General features: G+C 34.3%; 2 protein-coding genes across 2 annotated transcripts in view; one reads left to right on the top strand and one right to left on the bottom strand.

Annotated features, from left to right (window-relative positions):
* Nucleotides 1–100: 100 nt before the first annotated feature.
* Nucleotides 101–4563, bottom strand: LOC132553638 (uncharacterized). Its single transcript, XM_060217901.1, has 7 exons — nucleotides 4499–4563; nucleotides 3657–3803; nucleotides 3090–3165; nucleotides 2567–2706; nucleotides 2073–2213; nucleotides 815–890; nucleotides 101–235 (listed from the first exon to the last, which is right to left on the bottom strand). The coding sequence occupies exons 1-7, from the start codon at nucleotides 4561–4563 to the stop codon at nucleotides 101–103; spliced, it is 780 nt and encodes a 259-aa protein (XP_060073884.1).
* A 992-nt stretch (nucleotides 4564–5555) lies between these two features.
* The window catches only part of LOC132554329 (myosin-1B-like), a 28869-nt gene continuing 12956 nt past the window's right edge, over nucleotides 5556–21468 (top strand). The window contains exons 1-12 of the mRNA XM_060218638.1: nucleotides 5556–5613; nucleotides 5782–5873; nucleotides 7125–7485; nucleotides 14216–14400; nucleotides 15264–15395; nucleotides 15702–15794; nucleotides 16421–16481; nucleotides 17667–17701; nucleotides 17951–18322; nucleotides 19165–19317; nucleotides 20536–20666; nucleotides 20982–21163. Coding sequence (XP_060074621.1) covers nucleotides 5556–5613; nucleotides 5782–5873; nucleotides 7125–7485; nucleotides 14216–14400; nucleotides 15264–15395; nucleotides 15702–15794; nucleotides 16421–16481; nucleotides 17667–17701; nucleotides 17951–18322; nucleotides 19165–19317; nucleotides 20536–20666; nucleotides 20982–21163 — 1855 coding nt within the window. The remainder of the gene's footprint in view (nucleotides 5614–5781; nucleotides 5874–7124; nucleotides 7486–14215; nucleotides 14401–15263; nucleotides 15396–15701; nucleotides 15795–16420; nucleotides 16482–17666; nucleotides 17702–17950; nucleotides 18323–19164; nucleotides 19318–20535; nucleotides 20667–20981; nucleotides 21164–21468) is intronic.

The following is a 21468-nucleotide window of genomic DNA, read 5'->3' as shown; positions in this document are numbered from 1 at the left end:
TCCCATCATACAAGGATCCAGGACTCGACGGTATCCTGTATTAACACTGTGTTTTGTAGGCTATAGGATATTATAAGGCCACAATCAGTACAAGATGTCCTCATTCTTCTTGAACATGCTGGTTTAAAGGTTGGCCTGAGTGTGATTTCCATCGCCCATGGATCCAGGACTCGATGGTCTCCCAGTCTGATATGCTGGCAGTAATGCTAGACTTCTGCTTCATTGTGTGAGATGTCTACAAAGGTTTAATATAGGCAGTCATAAATCTACTTACCTTGAAATTATTTTTACTGAAATTTAATGTATAAAAATATAGACTTTATTTATTTTACAGCAATTGCAAAACAAGCTATTAGCTTATATTAATCACTCCTGTTGGCCCAGATGGAAGCAAATGATAGAGGTTGGGGGGGGGGGGGGGGGTTGAGTGGTGGGAGGGGGGTGGTGGCTTACTGTAGGAGGAAACCGGAGTCCCCAGGGAAAATCAAAGTGATTGAGCAAGTGACACCATACCTTATCACATCCGTTCCAGGAATCAAACCCTGGGTGACATGGTGAAAGGAGCGTGAGTTACCAGTGCACCACCGGAACACAGTAATTAATAGATCTGCATGTTAATTACAGGTAGTCATAGGTAAGCTAACATTAATTACAGGTAGCCATAGATGTACTTACATTAATAACAGGTAGCCATAGATCTGCTTACAATAATTACAGGAAGTCTGCTTACATTCAGTACACATGCAGGGAAATATAGATTAATTTGATGATTTCGACAGTGTATGATTTTGGGTTGTTTTTAACTGATACATACCATAGCTGATGTACTGGCTTTGCTTGTACTCTGAGATGGATAAGTTTGATCAGTTAAATTAGTTTGCTCAGATTCTCTGAAAGACAAAAGTTCAGGGTAATTAAGTTCTGTAATATGAATAAGTAATATGAAAAAATGTGATCCAGCCATCTTTGTTAGTCAAAGAATTATTGGTTGAGCATAAACTACTGTCAAATAGTTAACTTTTTTTTTGGGTTGGGGTGGGATGTTCATTTATTTTAATGGTATTCTAAATTCACATGTCCTCAAAATGATCAATAGATACAAGTTGACATGGATTATAGTACTAGTGAATATTGCAAATCAAGATTTATCCATAAAATCAGTTGCCAACAAAAAACATATTTTTGGGTAACCACAAAATTTGAACTCCACGAAAATAAATGATTTCACAGTAGTTTGCAGAATTTCTTCACAAAGCAAAGTTATTGCTCACACATCTATGGTAAGTGAAATGTATCAAATGTACATGTTGTACCTACACAGAAGATAGGAACGGGCCTGCATTGCTCTTGTGGTATACAATGCACATCTCAAATATACCAGCATTTCACACCACTGTTTTTCAATCGAAAAACCATAAAAAGATTTCTCCTTCACCTTTTAGCCATATTTCATGAGTTTAGGCCTTTGAAGTTTAGAATGCTAGCTCTTTCAGTCCTTGAGACTTTCTGATACAGAACTGTAATGTCTAGGACGAGTTTAGTTTCAAGGCCATAAGGTTAAAGTTGAGGTCACACCACTATTTTTAGAGAATCTTTGTAAGCATTCTGGTGGTTTCATTACAGGAGTGATTTTGATCAAACTTCATATTTACATAATGTCTGCAGCAAGTTTAAGATGCTGGGTTATAGGTTCAAGGTCACTATTATCATTTTTAGAAAATCCTTTACAGCACTTTAGTGGCTTGCTTTTCTTGATTGAGTTTGATCAGCCTTGTTGTATCTCAAAACAATTTCTTTAGTTTGTAAATATATACTGAATTGATTTTTCATGCATAATTTATGATGACTACACTGTTACTTACATCAGACAAGTGAATGTGAAGCTTATTTTATGATAAACAATTATGGACCATACACCTACTGTAATATAGTTTTTAATTTTATAATACAAAATGTATGTATATTTCAGTGATCAACAAATTTGTGAAGTCCAAGCTTTGAATTTCTACAATCAAATATTTCTTTCCAAATCACATTCTTATTCATGTATCGTAATCTAGTGGCCATCTTACTTGTTAGCATCAATTCTTGACTGTTTTAGTCGAAGCTGTTTTAGATGAATAGCAACACTTTGGTTGTCCTTGTCGTGTTGCTGGACTCGGAGACTTCGTTTTGATTTATTTGTCATTTGATGACCATATATCTTCTTTTGTCTAATTAAAGGAAATAAAAAAAAAAACAAAGTGAAGAGTTAGTTGAAAGTACAATGTATTATTGTGCTGTTAATCAAATTCAAAGGACAAGACACTTGGCAAAATGGCAAGTGAGAAAGACAGGCGGCATTCTATTTTCCTGAACTTGAGGTAGCAAGACCTAACATGACACAAGCCCAATATCAGTAACCTGGAGTTTTCAAATGTTGAGAAGAATTTATTTGAAGTGGAAAGATGACACCAGACAGGCGACACACCATGGCATAAGCTTACATGGCCCGGGAGCTGAAAATTAAATAGTTCTTATCAAGTTTGGTTATTCAAATAAGTGTGTCAGAGCATTCAATGTTTACCTTCTGAATAGTTTTGCTGGATGTGGTAGTGCCTCAAAAGCATTACTCTGGATTACTGAAGAGATGTCTGACTGTCCTCTGCACACCTTCACTCCCTGATAACCTGATATCAGTGTCTGTTGGTCGAAAGTACCCCGGGGCTGTAATCAAGTGCTATAATATCAGCAATTAAATTGTAATTTTCAGTAAAGAATTATGATGGAGTTTGACAACATTCAAATCACAATTTTAGATTCAATGTCAACTAAAGTAATATATATCGTGTAAAGAGTTTGTTTCACTTCAAATAAATTTCGCCTTCAAGTATTCAATCTAGAATATCTCATTTGTACATGCCATATTTGGGCTTCAGAGCAGGAAACAAAAACTTATGATGTGCCTCTTTTTCAACTAAAATTCACTAGCACTGACATTTACAATGGCAATCAAACCTGTTATACAATATGCCATGACCAAATGTGCTCCCTCAAAATACATACTTAGAATGCAAAATTTACAATATGGATTTTAAAATACTACTTGCCAACTCTACAATATGTGCTGTAGCATCTTTCTTGGTCTTAATGTCAAGAATTGTTGATGGTGAGTATCTGCAAAATCTGAAAATTGGAATACAGGTATAAAGCAGATAAAATTGAGTGTTTCACTTCAGTGAAGGTAAATGTCATGTCACTTTTTTCAGATTTTGCTTTAAAATTAAAAATTGTTTTATTCTAAATATACAGTATCTGTTCAATACAATATTAATGACATATTTAGTCATCTGCGTTAAGTCCTAAATGCCCTGGCTACCTAGTACACACCTACCCTTCATCAGAAAACTGCCAGTGTCATATCACTGGTATTAACAGAAAAAATAGCATACTTGTTATACATATACATTTTCAAAGACAGCTTAATATAAATGCTACCAATGAGCTGGGATGGGCGTATATATTGTACATTCCTGAAATAAGTACAGCTAAACATGTATTATCCTCTTTAAATAAAGTCTATGTGGTTGAACAGTACATTGCATTTTCAAATACATCATTTGCATTCATAATTTGATGCTCTAAAGCTATCTGTTAAACTATAGATATTATACTACCTTTCCATTGTATCTGGCACCATTGAATATGAGTCATCAGTCTGAGAGTGAAACAGATCCTGTGAAAAGTAGTTTTCATCATCTTCACAGATTTGGCTGCATTTCTGAGATTCAAGTTCATCAAATCTTCTAGCTCTTTTGGATATCCTGTGTGAAACAGATGTGATTCTAAAATTGTATGGGTTCTCCCAAAACATTTACTAAATAACTCAAATTAGATGTATATGGGTGGGCCCCAAAAAGCAATGGAAAGAACAATGTAGTCAGCATACTGATTTATAAAAATAGACCTGAAAGGAACATATCATTCCCTGTGAAAGTTGAAACTGCTGTTAAATGTTCAATTTTGTAGGGGTTTATATTCATTATAAAGAATTAGAGTACAGGTCACCTTCCTAGCCTTGGTTAGTTGGAGCTTCCATTTAGTTGAGTAGTAGAGTTTGGGGCTAGATACCTAATGGTCTCTAGTTCGAATCCTTGCAGTGGCAGGGTGGTTTTTTTTCATTAACTCCCTCCTGTTACAAATTTGGTACTGTTTTTACCATTCCAAGGGTAGAAGATATAGATATTGAGATTCTTTCTTGGAGATATTGAAGTGTGAATTTCCTTCTGACATGTTATAGCCAAGCTGCGAATCTATGACGCATAAATATAGATACATATGAATAATCTGGTGGAAAGAAAAAAGGTGGTTTTGTCACTCTTTCATCCTTGTTCCCCGATCCTGGGACGTATATGACAAACGTCCCTGCCCGATCGCATATATGGTGTATTTCTCTTTTTGTATGCAATGGCAGCATGTGAGTTTTTCTCTTTATATGTCATGACAATTTAATTCTTACTTGCCAAAAGGAAGTAAATATCCATCATCGTTCTCATCTTCGTGAGTTAGATCACATAAGCTCATGTCTTTTTTGCGTGTATGTATTTATTTTCTAATCGTCTGCTAGAAGACATTATTTCTTCTGCTTTCATATAAGGTAAGAATAAATCCAGAGTACTTCCGAACAAAAGTTGACAGCACTGAAAGTGATGACGTCACATCTCCGTCGGTTGTCAATAAAAACTTTCAAGATGGCGGATTAATAGGGGCACCTGCTGCACTGTCGGATTTTAAAAAGTTCAGGTAAACGCCCGTAGAAAAAATAACCAAAATACACAGTATTAATATAATTATTTAGCCGACAACTTAATTAGCGTTTTGACATGGTTGAAAGATGTCTGTCTTACTCGAACTTGCGAAAAAAAATGGTGCTGACATGGCGGTAACGAATGTAAACACTAAACAGAAAGGCAATTGGGTGCCTCGGTAGATGTGATCTCTCACGCGTTAGCAAGAAGAGCTTAATGCAGTTAATAATCGTAATCTGAAGACACCTTGTTTTAGTAAGGGCGTCGATTCCTACTTGGGGCGATATTACTCCTATACGTAAAAGATGTCATAGTGAAATATAGCAGCAGTGCGAGCTGATTTCCGGTTATAGACGAAAAAATTTGGTATCAGATAGGGTCATTTTACTGTGTACACAATAGGCGTGGGTAGCCCGTGTTTTAATTGGAAAACAACTTTCAGTGTCATTGTATTTTCAGAACAAAATGTGACGTAAAATATGCGTAAAAGATGTAGGAGTTAGGTGTCTTTGAGTGAGAAAAATACTGAAATTTCAAAGAATAAGCGAGCACTGACCATTTTTGTAAGTAGACAACTGACCAAAATCTTTTAGTTTTTGATTATGGTACATTGGTTTAGCAGACTAATTATATGTCTACTTAAGCTTATTAAATTTCTCAACCTCCAAGTTGAGAAAATTCATCTGCCTTAACATATTTTGAATATTAAAAATACTTGTTTTTCTAGATCTAAGTCCTGCTGGTCGGGAACTTAGTTTTGCAATCAACATGGCTACGAAAGAAAAAGTAAAGAAGAAGGCAAAGCATTTTGGAGAACAAAAGGATGGTATGTCAATTAATTTTTTTAATAAATCCTCTATATATGTATCTAATGTAAAACTACTAATCTACAGTCATAAGTAAATTTGATAAGTTATGAAGAAGCAAAGAATCACAGATATGAAAAATCAGAATTTCACTGGAATTTCAGTTCACTTGATTGGTTTATTTCCAGATGAAAGGCCAGGTAGTGCCCATAGTCAGATCAGTGTGAAGGAAGCAGAAACAACAAAAGACAACACTGGGGACAGTGGTGCACAAGAGAAGGTAGGTTTTCATGCTCTGGATACAGTATTGCCATGTCACCTATTTTTCCCCAGCTGGTCAGTCTGATATTTTCCCCTTGTCAGCTTGATACTTAGACTGCCATAAGTAATGCATTCATTTGACCCATTGGGTTATAATATAGCCTGCATTTGTGCTTCAAAACAACTTGCTTTGGAACATTTCAAGATTTACCACTGTTAAATTCTATTTGCTCAGATGTCAGTAGTCTTGCTCAAACCAAACTTTTGTGGTCTGTACACCAACACATGTAGTGATCAAGTGTCTGATTGGGTGAGACAAGGATATTATATATTGTTATGAAGATTTAAACTTTTTGTGTAAATATATTTCTGGATTTAGTCTAAAGTGTAGGAGTCTTTGTTATACTAGGCTAAGGTATATGTATATCACACTGTGGGTCACTGCAGGAAAGTTTATGAATTTTTTTTGCTCCCCATGTTCTTGTGAGAAAACGACAGTCCATGTAACATTAGCAGGTCATCACCTAATGGGAACAATTTTCACAAAACATAATTTAAACATTTCCTACAAGAAGTTTCATAGCTTTTTGACAAGACCTCCAAAGATTTTTTTTTACAAATGTGATTAAAATCAGGTGACAAAGTACTATTTCGATAAGTTTCTTACATGCTGTAACTGTCTCAGATTTGTTTTTCTTCTTAAGAAAAAGAAAGATGCACAACACTGCTATTTGTTACAATAAGAGAATGATACATATAAAAAAAAATTTAGTAAGATATGCTATGAGGTGTCTGTGTTTGTCCTTCCTGGGATGATAAACCTCAGTGTTACTACCAGCCAATGCTGTCAGTTACAGCTTCAACAATTAAGAAGATGAAGTATAATATTGATGTAAGGAATGAAGTACTGTATATAAAATTAGCGATATAAAGTAGTTTATTAATTGTGTACATGTTTTATACTCCATGTTTTAGTGAGAAAAAAAATCTGGAAATTGATGTGAAAGAGATTGTTATGAACACAACCCTTATTTTGACCCTTTCACCCTTGTTTTAGCCAGTCATAATCTGATATTTCACATTGAGAGTTTGGCAATACTGTGGATGTCTCATAGGAAGAGCTGTAATCCTAGAAATTAAAACACATAAACGTTACTTTGTTGAGATGAGTTCATAATAAATTCAATGCATTACGTACATTGTCAATACAAAACTATGATAAGATATGGATGTCTAAATGATAAGTGATTGTGATTATCTTTTAAACCAGTTTATTGAAGATGAGAACAAGCAGGAGAAAGATGAGACAACAAAACAGAGAGATAAAAATAAGCCAAGTCCTTCTGGTACACCACAAAAACAAAAAGCTAGCCCTATGGGTACTCCACAGAAAAGCAAGAATCGTGATAGTACCCCAAGTAAAAAGAACAAAGTTGAGGGAACTCCGAAGAAAGGTGGGAAAAAGAGCCCAGGTGTACCAGAAAGATCACCAAGCCCTGCTCTCTCGCTGGTGCCTTCAGAAGATACAAGAAGATCTCCATCACCATACCGCAAAAATAAAGTAGATCCAAGAACCAGAGCTATAGAAATGGGGAGTGCTGTATCTATCAAAACTACATCAACTGTCAAAGGTAAATAGCTTAAAGTACACGGTTACACAAAAAAGATGATTTTTGATATAGCTTCATGAAAGAAATAGTAAAAAAATTCTGATTACAAATTGGATTCCATATCTGAAAACCAAATATTTCTATTTCAGAGGCCTGGACTGACAGAAGTGAAACAACATCTTTGGATGGTATGTATGTGTGCAACAATATTTCTGGACACACTGCTTTACAAACTATGGACAAATGAGTATTTTATGATGTGATTGTAAATCTGTCCATATTTCAACTGGATATTTATCTGAATGTGTAGTTGAATAGAAAGTTGCACTTATCAAATTTCAGGTCTCAATAGATTGAAGGAGGAATTTCAGGCTTTTTCTGTGCATGTTCCTTTCATATAAAGAGGGAAGAAATATTTTAATTCAGATCTGGGATTTCTTTGGTAAATCAACTGAACATTCAAGTCAGGCAATCATTTTATTTTTTTTTTGTGTTAAGCAAATATAATTTGAGTTAATTTTTTAACTTCTGATTGTGAATACTGAATCTGACTTTCCCATGAATTTAATTAGAGTCTATTATCTTAACAGTGTTTCCTGTTTACAGCTGCATTGTGGCATTATCTGTTGTGACCAAGTGCTGCCTTTGTTTATGTATAGACTTATATAGACATTATAGAATACTCACCATGACTGATTGTGTGCTTAATCATACTAACTATAATAATTCATTATTAACCATTTAATCATAATAAATAGATTTTGTTAGTTATGAATTTATTTCGTCATAGACTTTGATGTCTAACAAAACTGACTTTCTTGCTAAGAGACATAACTGTGACGTCATAAGAACGGGTTAAGATTATTTATGGTGATTTTGTTATTCTATCCATTGATCATAATCTTTTTACCAAGGTATCATACCCGATCAAAATTCTCGACTGTGCATTTAGCATTGTTAGCTTATCTATCTTTTATTTAATTATTTTCCAGTATAGTAACTCTTAATATGTAAAGTCATCATACCATTAAGGGAACCCAAATTATGCCTTTTTCAATTTGTTTGCTTAAGTTTGTTAAATATATTTTACTCCAGTAATACTTCATTCACTGTTGCTAATATCTGCTGTCATTTCTCTGCTGTTTATGCTTCAATTGGATACATATCACCAGACAACTGTTGTCATTACCAGACAACTGTTATCATTACCAGACAGCTGTTATCATTACCAGACAACTGTTATCATTACCAGACCAGACAGCTGTTGTCATTACCAGACAACTGTAGTCATTACCAGACAACTGTAATCATTACCAGACAACTGTTATCATTACCAGACAACTGTTATCATTAAGCCAGCTGTTGTCATTACCAGACAGCTGTAGTCATTCCCAGACAGCTGTTATCATTACCAGACAGCTGTTGTCATTCCCAGACAGCTGTAGTCATTCCCAGACAGCTGTTGTCATTACCAGACAACTGTTATCATTACCAGACAACTGTTGTCATTACCAGACAGCTGTTGTCATTACCAGACAGCTGTTGTCATTACCAGACAACTGTTATCATTACCAGACAGCTGTTGTCATTACCAGACAACTGTTGTCATTACCAGACAACTGTTATCATACCAGACAACTGTTATCATTACCAGACAGCTGTTGTCATTACCAGACAGCTTTAGTCATTACCAGACAGCTGTAGTCATTACCAGACAACTGTTGTCATTACCAGACAACTGTTGTCATTACCAGACAACTGTTATCATTACCAGACAACTGTTATCATTACCAGACAACTGTTGTCATTACCAGACAGTTGTTGTCATTACCAGACAGCTGTTGTCATTACCAGACAGCTGTTGTCATTACCAGACAGCTGTTGTCATTACCAGACAACTGTAATCATTACCAGACAGCTGTTGTCATTACCAGACAACTGTTATCATTACCAGACAACTGTTATCATTACCAGACAACTGTAATCATTACCAGACAGCTGTTATCATTACCAGACAGCTGTTATCATTACCAGACAACTGTTATCATTACCAGACAACTGTTATCATTACCAGACAACTGTAATCATTACCAGACAACTGTTATTACCAGACAACTGTTATCATTACCAGACAACTGTTATCATTACCAGACAACTGTAATCATTACCAGACAACTGTTGTCATTACCAGACAACTGTTATCATTACCAGACAGCTGTAATCATTACCAGACAGCTGTTATCATTACCAGACAACTGTTATCATTACCAGACAGCTGTTGTCATTACCAGACAACTGTTATCATTACCAAACAGCTGTTATCATTACCATACAGCTGTTGTCATTACCAGACAACTGTTATTACCAGACAACTGTTATCATTACCAGACAGCTGTTGTCATTACCAGACAACTGTTATCATTACCAGACAACTGTTATCATACCAGACAACTGTTATCATTACCAGACAGCTGTAATCATTACCAGACAACTGTTGTCATTACCAGACAACTGTTATTACCAGACAACTGTTATCATTACCAGACAGCTGTTGTCATTACCAGACAACTGTTATCATTACCAAACAGCTGTTATCATTACCATACAACTATTATCATTACCAGACAACTGTTGTCATTACCAAACAGCTGTTATCATTACCATACAACTATTATCATTACCAGACAACTGTTGTCATTACCAAACAGCTGTTATCATTACCAGACAACTGTTATCATTACCAGACAGCTGTTGTCATTACCAGACAACTGTTATCATTACCAGACAGCTGTTATCATTACCAGACAACTGTTATCATTACCAGACAACTGTTATCATTACCAGACAACTGTTATCATTACCAGACAACTGTTATCATTACCAGACAACTGTTATCATTACCAGACAACTGAAATCTTTATCAAATGACTATAAACGTTACCAGATATTTTGAAACATTACCAAACAACTTTAAATGTCACCAGACCATTATTAACATCATCAGATGACTGTCAATGTTATCCAATGACTGTAAACATTACAAGATGACAGTAAAAATTTACAGATGACTGTAAACTGTATCAGATAATTGTAAATGTTTTATTTTTGACAGGTTTTATTTTTTTCAATGTTTTCAAGGATGGAATAATATCACATAAGTCAGACACCTTGGATTTAAAAATGCGAAAGACAACCATTGTACATTTAATTATGTTAATTAATATTACTTTATTTTCACTGTTTGATTTTGGTAAAAATTTGAACCATCAGACAGAAAATGAATTTTAAGCTAAAATCTACATTGGTACATTTAGGACATGAACAATATCATTTCCTGTATAAGTTATCTTAATCGCTCAACATCCATGTTTTTCTTGAAAGTTCTGAGTTTAGATCTGCTGTTCAAAACTTTGTTAAAACTTTGTATATAGCTAGATCATAAAATAGACACCTCAAAACTTCCATCATGTACTGAATATCTTTCTGATTGTATGGCAACTCAGAAAATCAGGGATGCTAAGTAGCTGGACTTGAAATTTGTTGCATTTAGTTCAGTTTCTCATTAAGTAGTATTCATTCAAACCTGGAATATAGTTACATTGTAACATGGACATCTGACCTACAGAATAGTTTACATAAGTTTATTTCTTTTTTTTTGTGTATTTTTGGGACAAAAACGTCTTATTTGCTTGTTTCGATTATTTCATTTTTGATTGTTTCAGTTTTGGTTCTTTTGGACGATTCACTTCAATCAGATAAAGTTGAATTATATTGAAACTCAGATATAGTTAATAGTCATAATGAAAGAAGTACTGTAATCTATCAGACAAGTTTTCATCCCTCCTTTGGAATAGTGATGGGAAAATGTCATAATTTTGAAAATTAGAAGAATTTACAAAATTTTCATTTCATCTGATTAAATGTATCAATATTTAAAACATGACGCAACTAAAGTTATCGATAGAATTTACTTATAATTGATTGAAGTTAAATGGGAATTTTTGGATGGAGAAAGAGAGAAAGTATCTTGCAATTTTGCTTAAGAATGACCATACTGACATAATCAAAGCAAGACAAATGAGACATCTTTAAGTTACATGTTATTCTTTTACTTGACAAATGTGTGCTTTATAATCTTGCTTGTTACATACTAATACTTGGTGGCATTTTTTCTGACATTCTGTGCTTTGATCAGTTTTCACAATTGGAGACAAGTCGACCAGTGTAGTTAGTATTAAGGACCCTGGGAGGATAAACGGGGCACATAAATCCATGAAGCCTCCAGGTATCGGTTTCAGTCTGCTCGTCTGTAGACACAGCTAGTGTGTCGTGACTCACAACATTGTAATGAATGCCTTATATTGAACCTCCACATGCATGCTCCCATAATATGAAAGCTTAAAGGACAATGGTATTAAATGCTAAATCAAACCACATTTTATCTCATTAAGTACACAAGTTCACTTGATATGGATGTGAATTTCTTTTAAAAGCTCACTTCGTATTGAAACAAATTCAGTTTTACAGGTTATGGTAACTTGGTATTTTTGAAGATTATTTAGTTTGAAAGTGCACTTTTTATTGCATGTCATGTTCTTACCATAAGAAATCATTTTATATGCATGCTCATATGATAAAAGAAACAGAATTGTGACACTTTCCAGAATGAAAATAAAATGATACATACAGAAGACAATAACAAAGCTCAACTGAAATATGTAGCAATGTACTACAACATTGTGGATTTCAATTTCAAAATTGTGTTCCATCATCCATGCATGCTCTAGGAACTTGATACCCAGTATGTACAACTCCAGTTCAGTATTACATTTTACATGTACCAGTCTAGTCCAGTATTACATATTACATGTACCAGTCTAGTCCAGTGTTACATATTACATGTACCAGTCTAGTCCAGTGTTACATATTACATGTACCAGTCTAGTCCAGTGTTACATATTACATGTACCAGTCTAGTCCAGTATTACATATTACATGTACCAGTCTAGTCCAGTGTTACATATTACATGTACCAGTCTAGTCCAGTGTTACATATTACATGTACCAGTCTAGTCCAGTGTTACATATTACATGTACCAGTCTAGTCCAGTGTTACATATTACATGTACCAGTCTAGTCCAGTGTTACATATTACATGTACCAGTCTAGTCCAGTATTACATATTACATGTACCAGCCGAGTCCAGTATTACATATTACATGTACAAGTCTAGTCCAGTATTGCATATTACATGTACCAGTCTAGTCCAGTATTACATGTACCAGTCTAGTCCAGTATTACATATTACATGTACCAGTCTAGTCCAGTATTACATATTACATGTACCAGTCTAGTCCAGTATTACATATTACATGTACCAGTCTAGTCCAGTGTTACATATTACATGTACCAGTCTAGTCCAGTATTACATATTACATGTACCAGTCTAGTCCAGTATTACATATTACATGTACCAGTCTAGTCCAGTATTACATGTACCAGTTACATGTTACCATGTCTAGTCCAGTCTAGTCCAGTATTACATATTACATGTACCAGTCTAGTCCAGTATTACATATTACATGTACCAGTCTAGTCCAGTATTACATATTACATGTACCAGTCTAGTCCAGTATTACATATTACATGTACCAGTCTAGTCCAGTATTACATGTACCAGTCTAGTCCAGTATTACATATTACATGTACCTGTCTAGTCCAATATTACATATTACATGTACCAGTCTAGTCCAGTGTTACATATTACATGTACCAGTCTAGTCCAGTGTTACATATTACATGTACCACTCTAGTCCAGTATTACATATTACATGTACCAGTCTAGTCCAGTATTACATATTACATGTACCAGTCTAGTCCAGTGTTACATATTACATGTACCAGTCTAGTCCAGTGTTACATATTACATGTACCAGTCTAGTCCAGTATTACATATTACATGTACCAGTCTAGTCCAGTATTACATATTACATGTACCACTCTAGTCCAGTATTACATATTACATGTACCAGTCTAGTCCAGTATTACATATTACATGTCAGGAAAGGTCGATTACGAGGTCAGCTTATTGTTATTTACACTACATGTATTGGTGATAAGATAATAATGTAAACATATTGTCATTTAATGGTGTTTACTTATAACATCGAAAAAGATTTTTGAAATCCAGTAGTGTAAGACCTATGTAAAATCTCTTAAACACAACTATTGTCTCTTAAACAATTAAAAATTGATACTTGTAATATAGTTATTTCTTATTTCTACATCTAAACAATCATCATAGTTACATTGAAGATAGCCAGAATGAAATTACTGTTGAACTGTGTAAGCTTAGAAGTGTCTATAGAGCAAAGTGTATCAGCTAGTATATTGAACATGTAACACATTTGCATTATATTTCATCATCAGTCATGTATACTGGCATGCATAGATTTTAACTTTAATTGATATGATAAATCCAGAAGGAATACATGGATCAAATTAGGAAAACATCAAAGATTTGTTGTAATCAGAAACTATTTACTATTTACAAAGAAACTGAAAATATCCCATATTTGAAATATGTTACATACATGTAGATAGAAGTAACAATTTTACTCTGTTGAGGCAGATTTTCATTTAAGAAACTTAATAGTATAATGATAAAAATGAATTCCTTTGTGTCAAATTTAAGAAGAGATTAATTACTAAGAAAATGTGATAATTAAATGATTTGTAACTTTTTACAAAGGTTTGGATAGGACAAGCTTGGGAAGCAAGGATGAGGAAATCTCTCAGAATGCATACATTCCTTACCTCTATGCAAGGCGATGTATAGCTAAGGTTGTTGATGACCTAAAGAACATGAAGCACAACCACATCAGGATTGTAGGTGACATACAGACACAGTACAAGGAGATTGAGGATGAAACACAGGTAAGAAATATTCAACCTGTTGTATGTTACATATAATCACTTCAATGTGATATAGACTTATGGAGTCCTGCAGGGGTTGGACAGACCAATCTTTGAATGTTTGTGTCACATACTTATAAATAAAGTTGTAAGGTGTTGAAAACTGTTGGCATGAACCATATACACCAGGCCATCATCAATGGCCAATGGAATCTGTGTTGAAATGGATGATGTTATAAAATGGTGAGATAGTTATGTTACCTCTGATGATGTGACCATGCTTGAGAAGCTTGTGACAGCTGTTTTTTGCCCGACCTTATTGAGATAGAATTTGTTTCCTAGCAAATCAGGATCACCCTGTGAAGTATTTGAGAAAAGGAAATCTGAGCTCGATACACTTAACACCAACATTGTAGCTGTTTTATATATTAAACATTGATATATATGTATACCCCATGGACTGAAATATATCTGTTTATATCACACAATAGTAATTGATTACTTCCCATTCTGTTATAAAATATTCAAGTTGTAGTGCTGAACATGTCGTTTTCAATGGTTGATAAATTTTGGTAAAGGTGATAGGTTGAGCTTCCTTGTTTTGCTGGGTTTTTTTCTCCCCAAGAGTTGGTGGTTAATCTCACTGAACAACATGTAGGAGGCCATCAACATGCTAACCCAACCAAAACAGAACAGGACAAATTATGATTTCTGCATCCTGAGAAACACCATTCCAAGCAGTGATCATCAAATTGTACACCTCGGATCTTTACCTGAGAAACAACACCTGAAGTAGGGACCATCCCTCACATCTTGTACAAATAAAGAATTACACTATGTGGTTTATCTTCAATAATAACTTGATATTTTCCTATGGTTTACAGTCCCAGTTCAACATCTTCGTCTTTGCCCTGAGAGATCAGTATTCTAACAAGGTGCAGACGTTTAAACAGGTGATTGATGTGCATCGTGTAGACTTACAGAACAAGGAGGCTTACTGGAATGAAATGCTAGCAGTGAGTAATTAAGTTTTATCATTTTGTAAAGATTCTTTTAATTTCTATCAGTAAACCTATTTAAGTGACTGTAACATTGTCAGTTCTAATTTTCAAAATTATACAGTTGTAGATTGAATAAATTTCCAAAGAATTCCAGTTGCAGTTTGCAGTACTTAATTGAGCAATTATTTTGTTGCAATAAAGCTTCCTGAAAACACTGGAAAGTCATGGTATCTAAAAATTCTTGATTCAAGAAAACTGATGACATTAGCTGTAGATTTTGAATTTATGATGGTATGCTTTGTATTTTTTTGACCATGTTAGAGTTTAGCTGAGAGAAACAACAGACTTCTCAAAGACAAGAAAGTACTACTCATCCAGAACAAAGTAGAGATAGAGAGATTAGAGAAAGAAAAGGTAGGTCACCTAGAGAAACAACAGACTTCTGAAAGACAAGAAAGTACTACTCATCCAGAACAAAGTAGAGATAGAGAGATTACAGAAAGAAAAGGTAGGTCACCTAGAGAAACAACAGACTTCTGAAAGACAAGAAAGTACTGCTCATCCAGAATAAAGTGGAGATAGAGAGGTTAGAAAAAGAAAAGGTAGGTCACCTGGCAGAAAAGAGAAAAAGTCACAGGAAATATTTCTGGATATTTTTCAGAAGAAAAATGAAACAAGAGACCATTGTAATGGAGAAATATTCCAGATGTTTCAATTGCTTATACCAAATATCAGGAAAAAAAGTGAATTGAAAAGGAACTTAATCTTAAAACTTGAAAAGAGCTGCAGTGTATGTATGATATAAGACGGATTTCTGAAATACTGGATGTCAAGAAGGACACTTGTATGTATCTTCAACTGATTAAATGTTTGAATGATACAGGTCAGTATTGATGTATATGGTACACACAATTTGATTTGTGACTTTATCAAGGTATGTTAGAAAGTACTGACTCCAGGCTATTTGTCAGTCTTTAAAGTTAACATCCCCATCCCCCATTTTATTTAGTTTTCTCTACCTGTCTGTTTTAAATTGTTAGATGGAGATGCAGACAGAGCTAACACAACAGCTGGATAAATCCAATGCTGCTCTGATCGCAGGTACGTTACTCAACCCAGAATATGGAGACTAACTCTCATGGTGACATATTGTGATATTCTTCTGTCCACTGGCATCTGCTTACCATTCGTTGTCCGTCCTCTTTGGTCTGTCTGTAAACTTTTTTCAATTTTTCAATCTTCTGGGAAACCCCTAACCAATTTCATTGAAACTTGACAGGACCATTATATGGCCAAAGATAAACCAAAAATGTAAATTTTATGGTCTCCAACCCCCAGAGGCTTGACAGGTGGGGACAAAAAGGCTAAAATTGATTGAAATTCTTAAAGTCTTATTTTCATTATCCAAATATGGTAGAATTGAATAATTCCTGGATAGAAGTGTCTTAATGTGCTTTACCAAAATTGTGAATTTCCTGGTCCCAGGGTCTGACATTTCCCTTTGGGGAGGGGGTCAACTTTACTATAAATTATATAGGAGAAATTTAGAAAGACAATTCGATGTTATGCATATATTGATTTTGGCTCATGGCCAAAATTGATCACCTTCATTATAATTTCAAAAATCATCTTCTTAATATCCAAACATGTTAGAATCAAACACTCTTCGCGGATGGTGAGCATTTAGGCCCCTGGCCTCTTGTCTTTTTTCACTTTGAAAACCTTTCCATATAAATATATATAAGATTGTAAGAAAAAAACAAGTTTTGTAATTTAATATTATTTCAATCAATTGCTATGATAAATATTTCTAACTTTGATCAAACATACCGACAACTGTTGATTAGATAAGCAATCTACTAGAGAACTGATAATTGTGTACTATTGTAAAGTATTCTGGTCCATTACCATTATACAGTTAAACGTCCCTTTGGTACCCTGTTGTGTACTAGGTACTGCGTTACCTTGATTTTAACGCCCCTTGTTAATGTGAAATCTTGATACACTGTCATTTTTTATCTATTTACACTAAACCCTTGATTTTAACCTCTTATACTTCACTGCTGTATTCATCCATCATATCTTTATACCATTTATCTTCTTAACAACATTTATTTGATATTAAATGTGTTGTTCAACTCCTGTATAACACCAAAATCTCATAAATGATTAAAGAAAGTAATCTTGACCTTCAAATACTTTTCTGCAATACTGAAATATCCAGGATTATTGTCAGTATGATGGGGATTTCTTTATTTTATTGCTTTGATTTTCTTTATGTTGTAGTGGAGAAAGACACTAGTACTGCTGATGAATTGAAGGTATGTTATTGTTACAGTTTTTCTACGATAATAAAAAAAGAGAAAGAAACAAAAAAGTAACATTCATTGGATAACAAAAGACAGTCTTTTTCAGTTGCATTTTTTTATCATGTAGATATGCATAAGATGTCTGTAAAAGCTTTGAAAATCAGTTAGTGTTAATTATGCTTTCTCATTATATCACTGTCATCTGGATTATTGTCAATGTCTAATGATATTCTGATGCAAACTATGATTGGTGTGTTGAAGGCTGTGGTTGTCCAGCTTGATGCTCAGAAAGCTGAAGTTGCAAGACTTGAAGCAGAGCTGGCTGCTAGCAAAACTGTAGGTGCAACTGCTGTGACTGCTGCTGCAGTCGTAGCAACCAAAGACACAGAGTCCATCCAAGAGGAACAGAAGGAAGTCGCGAAAACGACCGCTCCTTTGATGGCAGCTGCTGTGATCAGTGATAACGAGAAATCAAAGATTGCTAATGAAAGAGACCAAATGGAAGATGAGAGACAAAAGTACGATGATGAAAGGAGGATGATGGAAGAAGATAGAATGGGGTTTGACAATCAGCGCCAAGAATGGCTTGATGAGATCAAAGCCCTTCAACTTGCCGTAGCCGTCAACACCAAAGTAAACAATCTCTTCTAAGATATGAAAATGAATATATTCATATTTGCAGACTTTCTAAGCATTTGCATTAACAATGTTTTCATAGAATGTTGATTGGTTTGAAAGTGCACTTTTTTAAAAAAAAACTTTAGAGATAATTCCATTTTAAGTAATTTGGTAGGAGATTAAGTAAATAATGCAAGCACTGATGATGATAACAGGGCTTTTTATGCATTCATTTCCACAGAAAAAAATTAGCATTTTATCAAGAACCACCTTCACTTTGAGCCAAATTTGTGATATGATACCCAATTAGTGGCATCTGATAGTACAGATACACCTACTGAAGCTGTAAATTTCCATCTTCATGAAAATACCTCTTCATCATCAATGTTAGAATTTTTTTTTATTTATCTAATATATGGGTGTGCTGATCAGTATAGTATGTAATCAACCAATTTAAGAAACCAGATAGGATTATAACTTTGGTAAGGTTAGGTGTTGACCTTAACAAATGACTTAACTCTCCAAATCATAAATGTTTTGATTAACTGTTTGTTTATTTAGAGTCAATATGTAAGTAACAGTTGAAAACTGTGTTTATTAATATTATTAGACTACAAAGTATCCAGATGCCTAATCTAAATCTAAGTGTCATTATAAAATACTTGTGAATAACACTAATCTAAATCTAAGTGTCATTATAAAATACTTGTGAATAACACTAATCTAAATCTAAGTGTCATTATAAAATACTTGTGAATAACACTAATCTAAATCTAAGTGTCATTATAAAATACTTGTGAATAACACTAATCTAAATCTAAGTGTCATTATAAAATAATTGTGAATAACACTTTCAGGAGAGTGCTGAGTGGAAAGCCAAGTACACAGGAATGAAGACACAGCTAGAAGATAGCGCAACACTACATGCTAAGTACAAAGCCTTGGAGGACCAGTATATGGCTATGGCTGCCATTGTTGCTGCATCAGACTCCTCCAAGAAACATGCTGAGGTATTCAATGGGCTTCAGTAATCTATGTCATATGTTATATCAATAACTTATTTGATGCCTCAGGTGGACTGTGGACTTTCCCTACCTGTGGCAGTTCATGTTTCTTAGAAAGCTTAGAAACAGACTAGTGTGTGCTGTCAGTTCTGCTATACCCAAATTACTCATTTATTGTTCAGTGAGGTCATCATCAGCTACAAAAGGGGTCCCTGCCAAAAAATGAACCAGGCTGTTCACAGATCAGTAAACAAACAAAACATCCTATGCACAATTTTGACAGGTCTTTTTACCCACTATCATCAGATGATGGACTTTTCAAATTGCCCTTTGTCCATAGTCTGTTATTAAACATTTCTGATGTAAATTTCTTTATTTCCCTAGTCGTGCATTGTCACATTTTTGGACTGAAAACAACATGGCTGACTGAAGGCCATTTTGGATATTGACAGTAATAGTTTGTTATTGCTATTTCTTGAGAGCCACTGTATCATTTTCAGATTTCAGATTCGTTGTCTGATCTTGGGTCTTATCTGAAAAAAAAAAATGACTGGCATGTGTCCATCTTAGTTTTTGACTGTCATAATTTCCTTAAGTTCATTTGCAGGTTCTCTTTGTTGTGCCTTTTTGGTTTTTGGTCTGATAAAAATAGCTAAATTTCTGACAAAATCTTGGATTTGACAATTAAAAATTATCATTGCTTATCCTTAAGACGATTTTTTTTTCAAACTTCACATAAATTATAGAAAAAAAAAGGAAAGAATAGAAAAGAACAGAAAAATAAAACTAAAAGAGTAATTGAGGAATAAACAGTGATGAACACCAAGGTTCCTCTTGGATCTCTTTCAAACACAATCTGAATATCAACTTCTTTATAAAAATTGTTATGATCTAAAGAGGTGCATCACCAGCAACAAACACGAAACTGGTTTTCTCATGTTCGTTATTTAACATGAGAAAACTAGTTTCTAGTTTGTTGTGATTGACGTACCTAATTCAGATTTGTCCTTACTGTCCGCTTGCCCTAGCATACCTTCTGGTATTGAAGCGAAGCTTATCAGACTAACCTATCTGCGACAACTCACTCACTGCAGTGTTGTCTCTTCTCTAGAACTCTTTTTGTTATATCAACATCAAGTTAAATGTGGGAACATTTTTGATGTATTTGTTGTATGATAAGACAATAACAGTATTAAAGTTGATGTTCACATGATTTTGTTTTAGGAGAATGCTAAGAAGACTAAAGAGGAGAAGAATATGATGGTAGTGGAGCAGGACAGGACAGACAATGAAATACAACAGTGGGAGGAAGACTTCGTCCAGAAGAATGGCCGGCCTGCCACAGATGATGAAAAGTAAGGCTGATTAAGGACTGACTGAGAAATCATAATGCAGGTAGTGATTGCTGCAAGACAAATTGGTAGAAAATAGAAACGTATCAAATTCAGCAATTCATTTTTTTTTCATTTCAAGAACCATTTCTAAAATTTGAATGTCAAAGTAAGTGAAAATATTAGATAATTAAATGTGTGTTCTTGAGGAAAAGATTGATAGAAATGCATCAATATTTGTTTTTATGTATGTGTGTGAAAAGTCATTTAGAAAATAACTGAGGTTTTCTCTGCATTAGTTTAACATTTGAACTTTAACTAACATTTTTGATAATTTAGGCCAGATTCTGTGAAGGAGTTATATGTTCAGAAGGAAGAATTAGCTACCATGGTGAATACACTTGACAAGAAGTTAGATACATTTTCAAAAGTGGAAAAAGGAAAAATTCCAGATCCTCCTGAAGTACCTCCAGTTCCTATTGTTGTCAAGGATCCGGAAGTACAGATGGTTGAGGTAAGAGGTCTAGGTCATGTTGAAGTAAATCAAACATTTATCGTTACATACAGATTTCATAACAAATTTCTATTACAGTATATCAAATACTTCAGTTACTTGATTCGTAAGCTTGTATCTTCAAAACTAAACGTTCTTTACAAATTTGTAAAATTTACAAATTTTCATGATGCAGGTCACATGCAGTCTTCCGACCCTTAGTTTCATTATGCATACATATTATGAGCTGAAACTATACATAACTTCTGTTCCTTAATGAAACAGAACACATAGATTTACTGATAACATTAACATCTTTTGTTGATATCATTG

Source organism: Ylistrum balloti, unplaced genomic scaffold (assembly GCF_031769215.1).
Source record: "Ylistrum balloti isolate Yb309-2 unplaced genomic scaffold, AGI_CSIRO_Ybal_v1 Utg369640, whole genome shotgun sequence".
NCBI classification, from domain to species: Eukaryota; Metazoa; Mollusca; class Bivalvia; order Pectinida; family Pectinidae; genus Ylistrum; species Ylistrum balloti.
This window is presented reverse-complemented; position numbering and strand designations above follow the sequence as displayed.

Coding starts and splice junctions, on each gene's coding strand:
- LOC132553638 (XM_060217901.1), bottom strand. CDS start 4,563: ATGAGCTTATGTGATCTAACTCACGAAGATGAGAACGATGATGGATAT. Junction 3,804..4,498: donor TATTTACTTCCTTTTGGCAA/GTAAGAATTAAA, acceptor TGTTTCACACAG/GATATCCAAAAGAGCTAGAA. Junction 3,166..3,656: donor GTGCCAGATACAATGGAAAG/GTAGTATAATAT, acceptor TCCAATTTTCAG/ATTTTGCAGATACTCACCAT.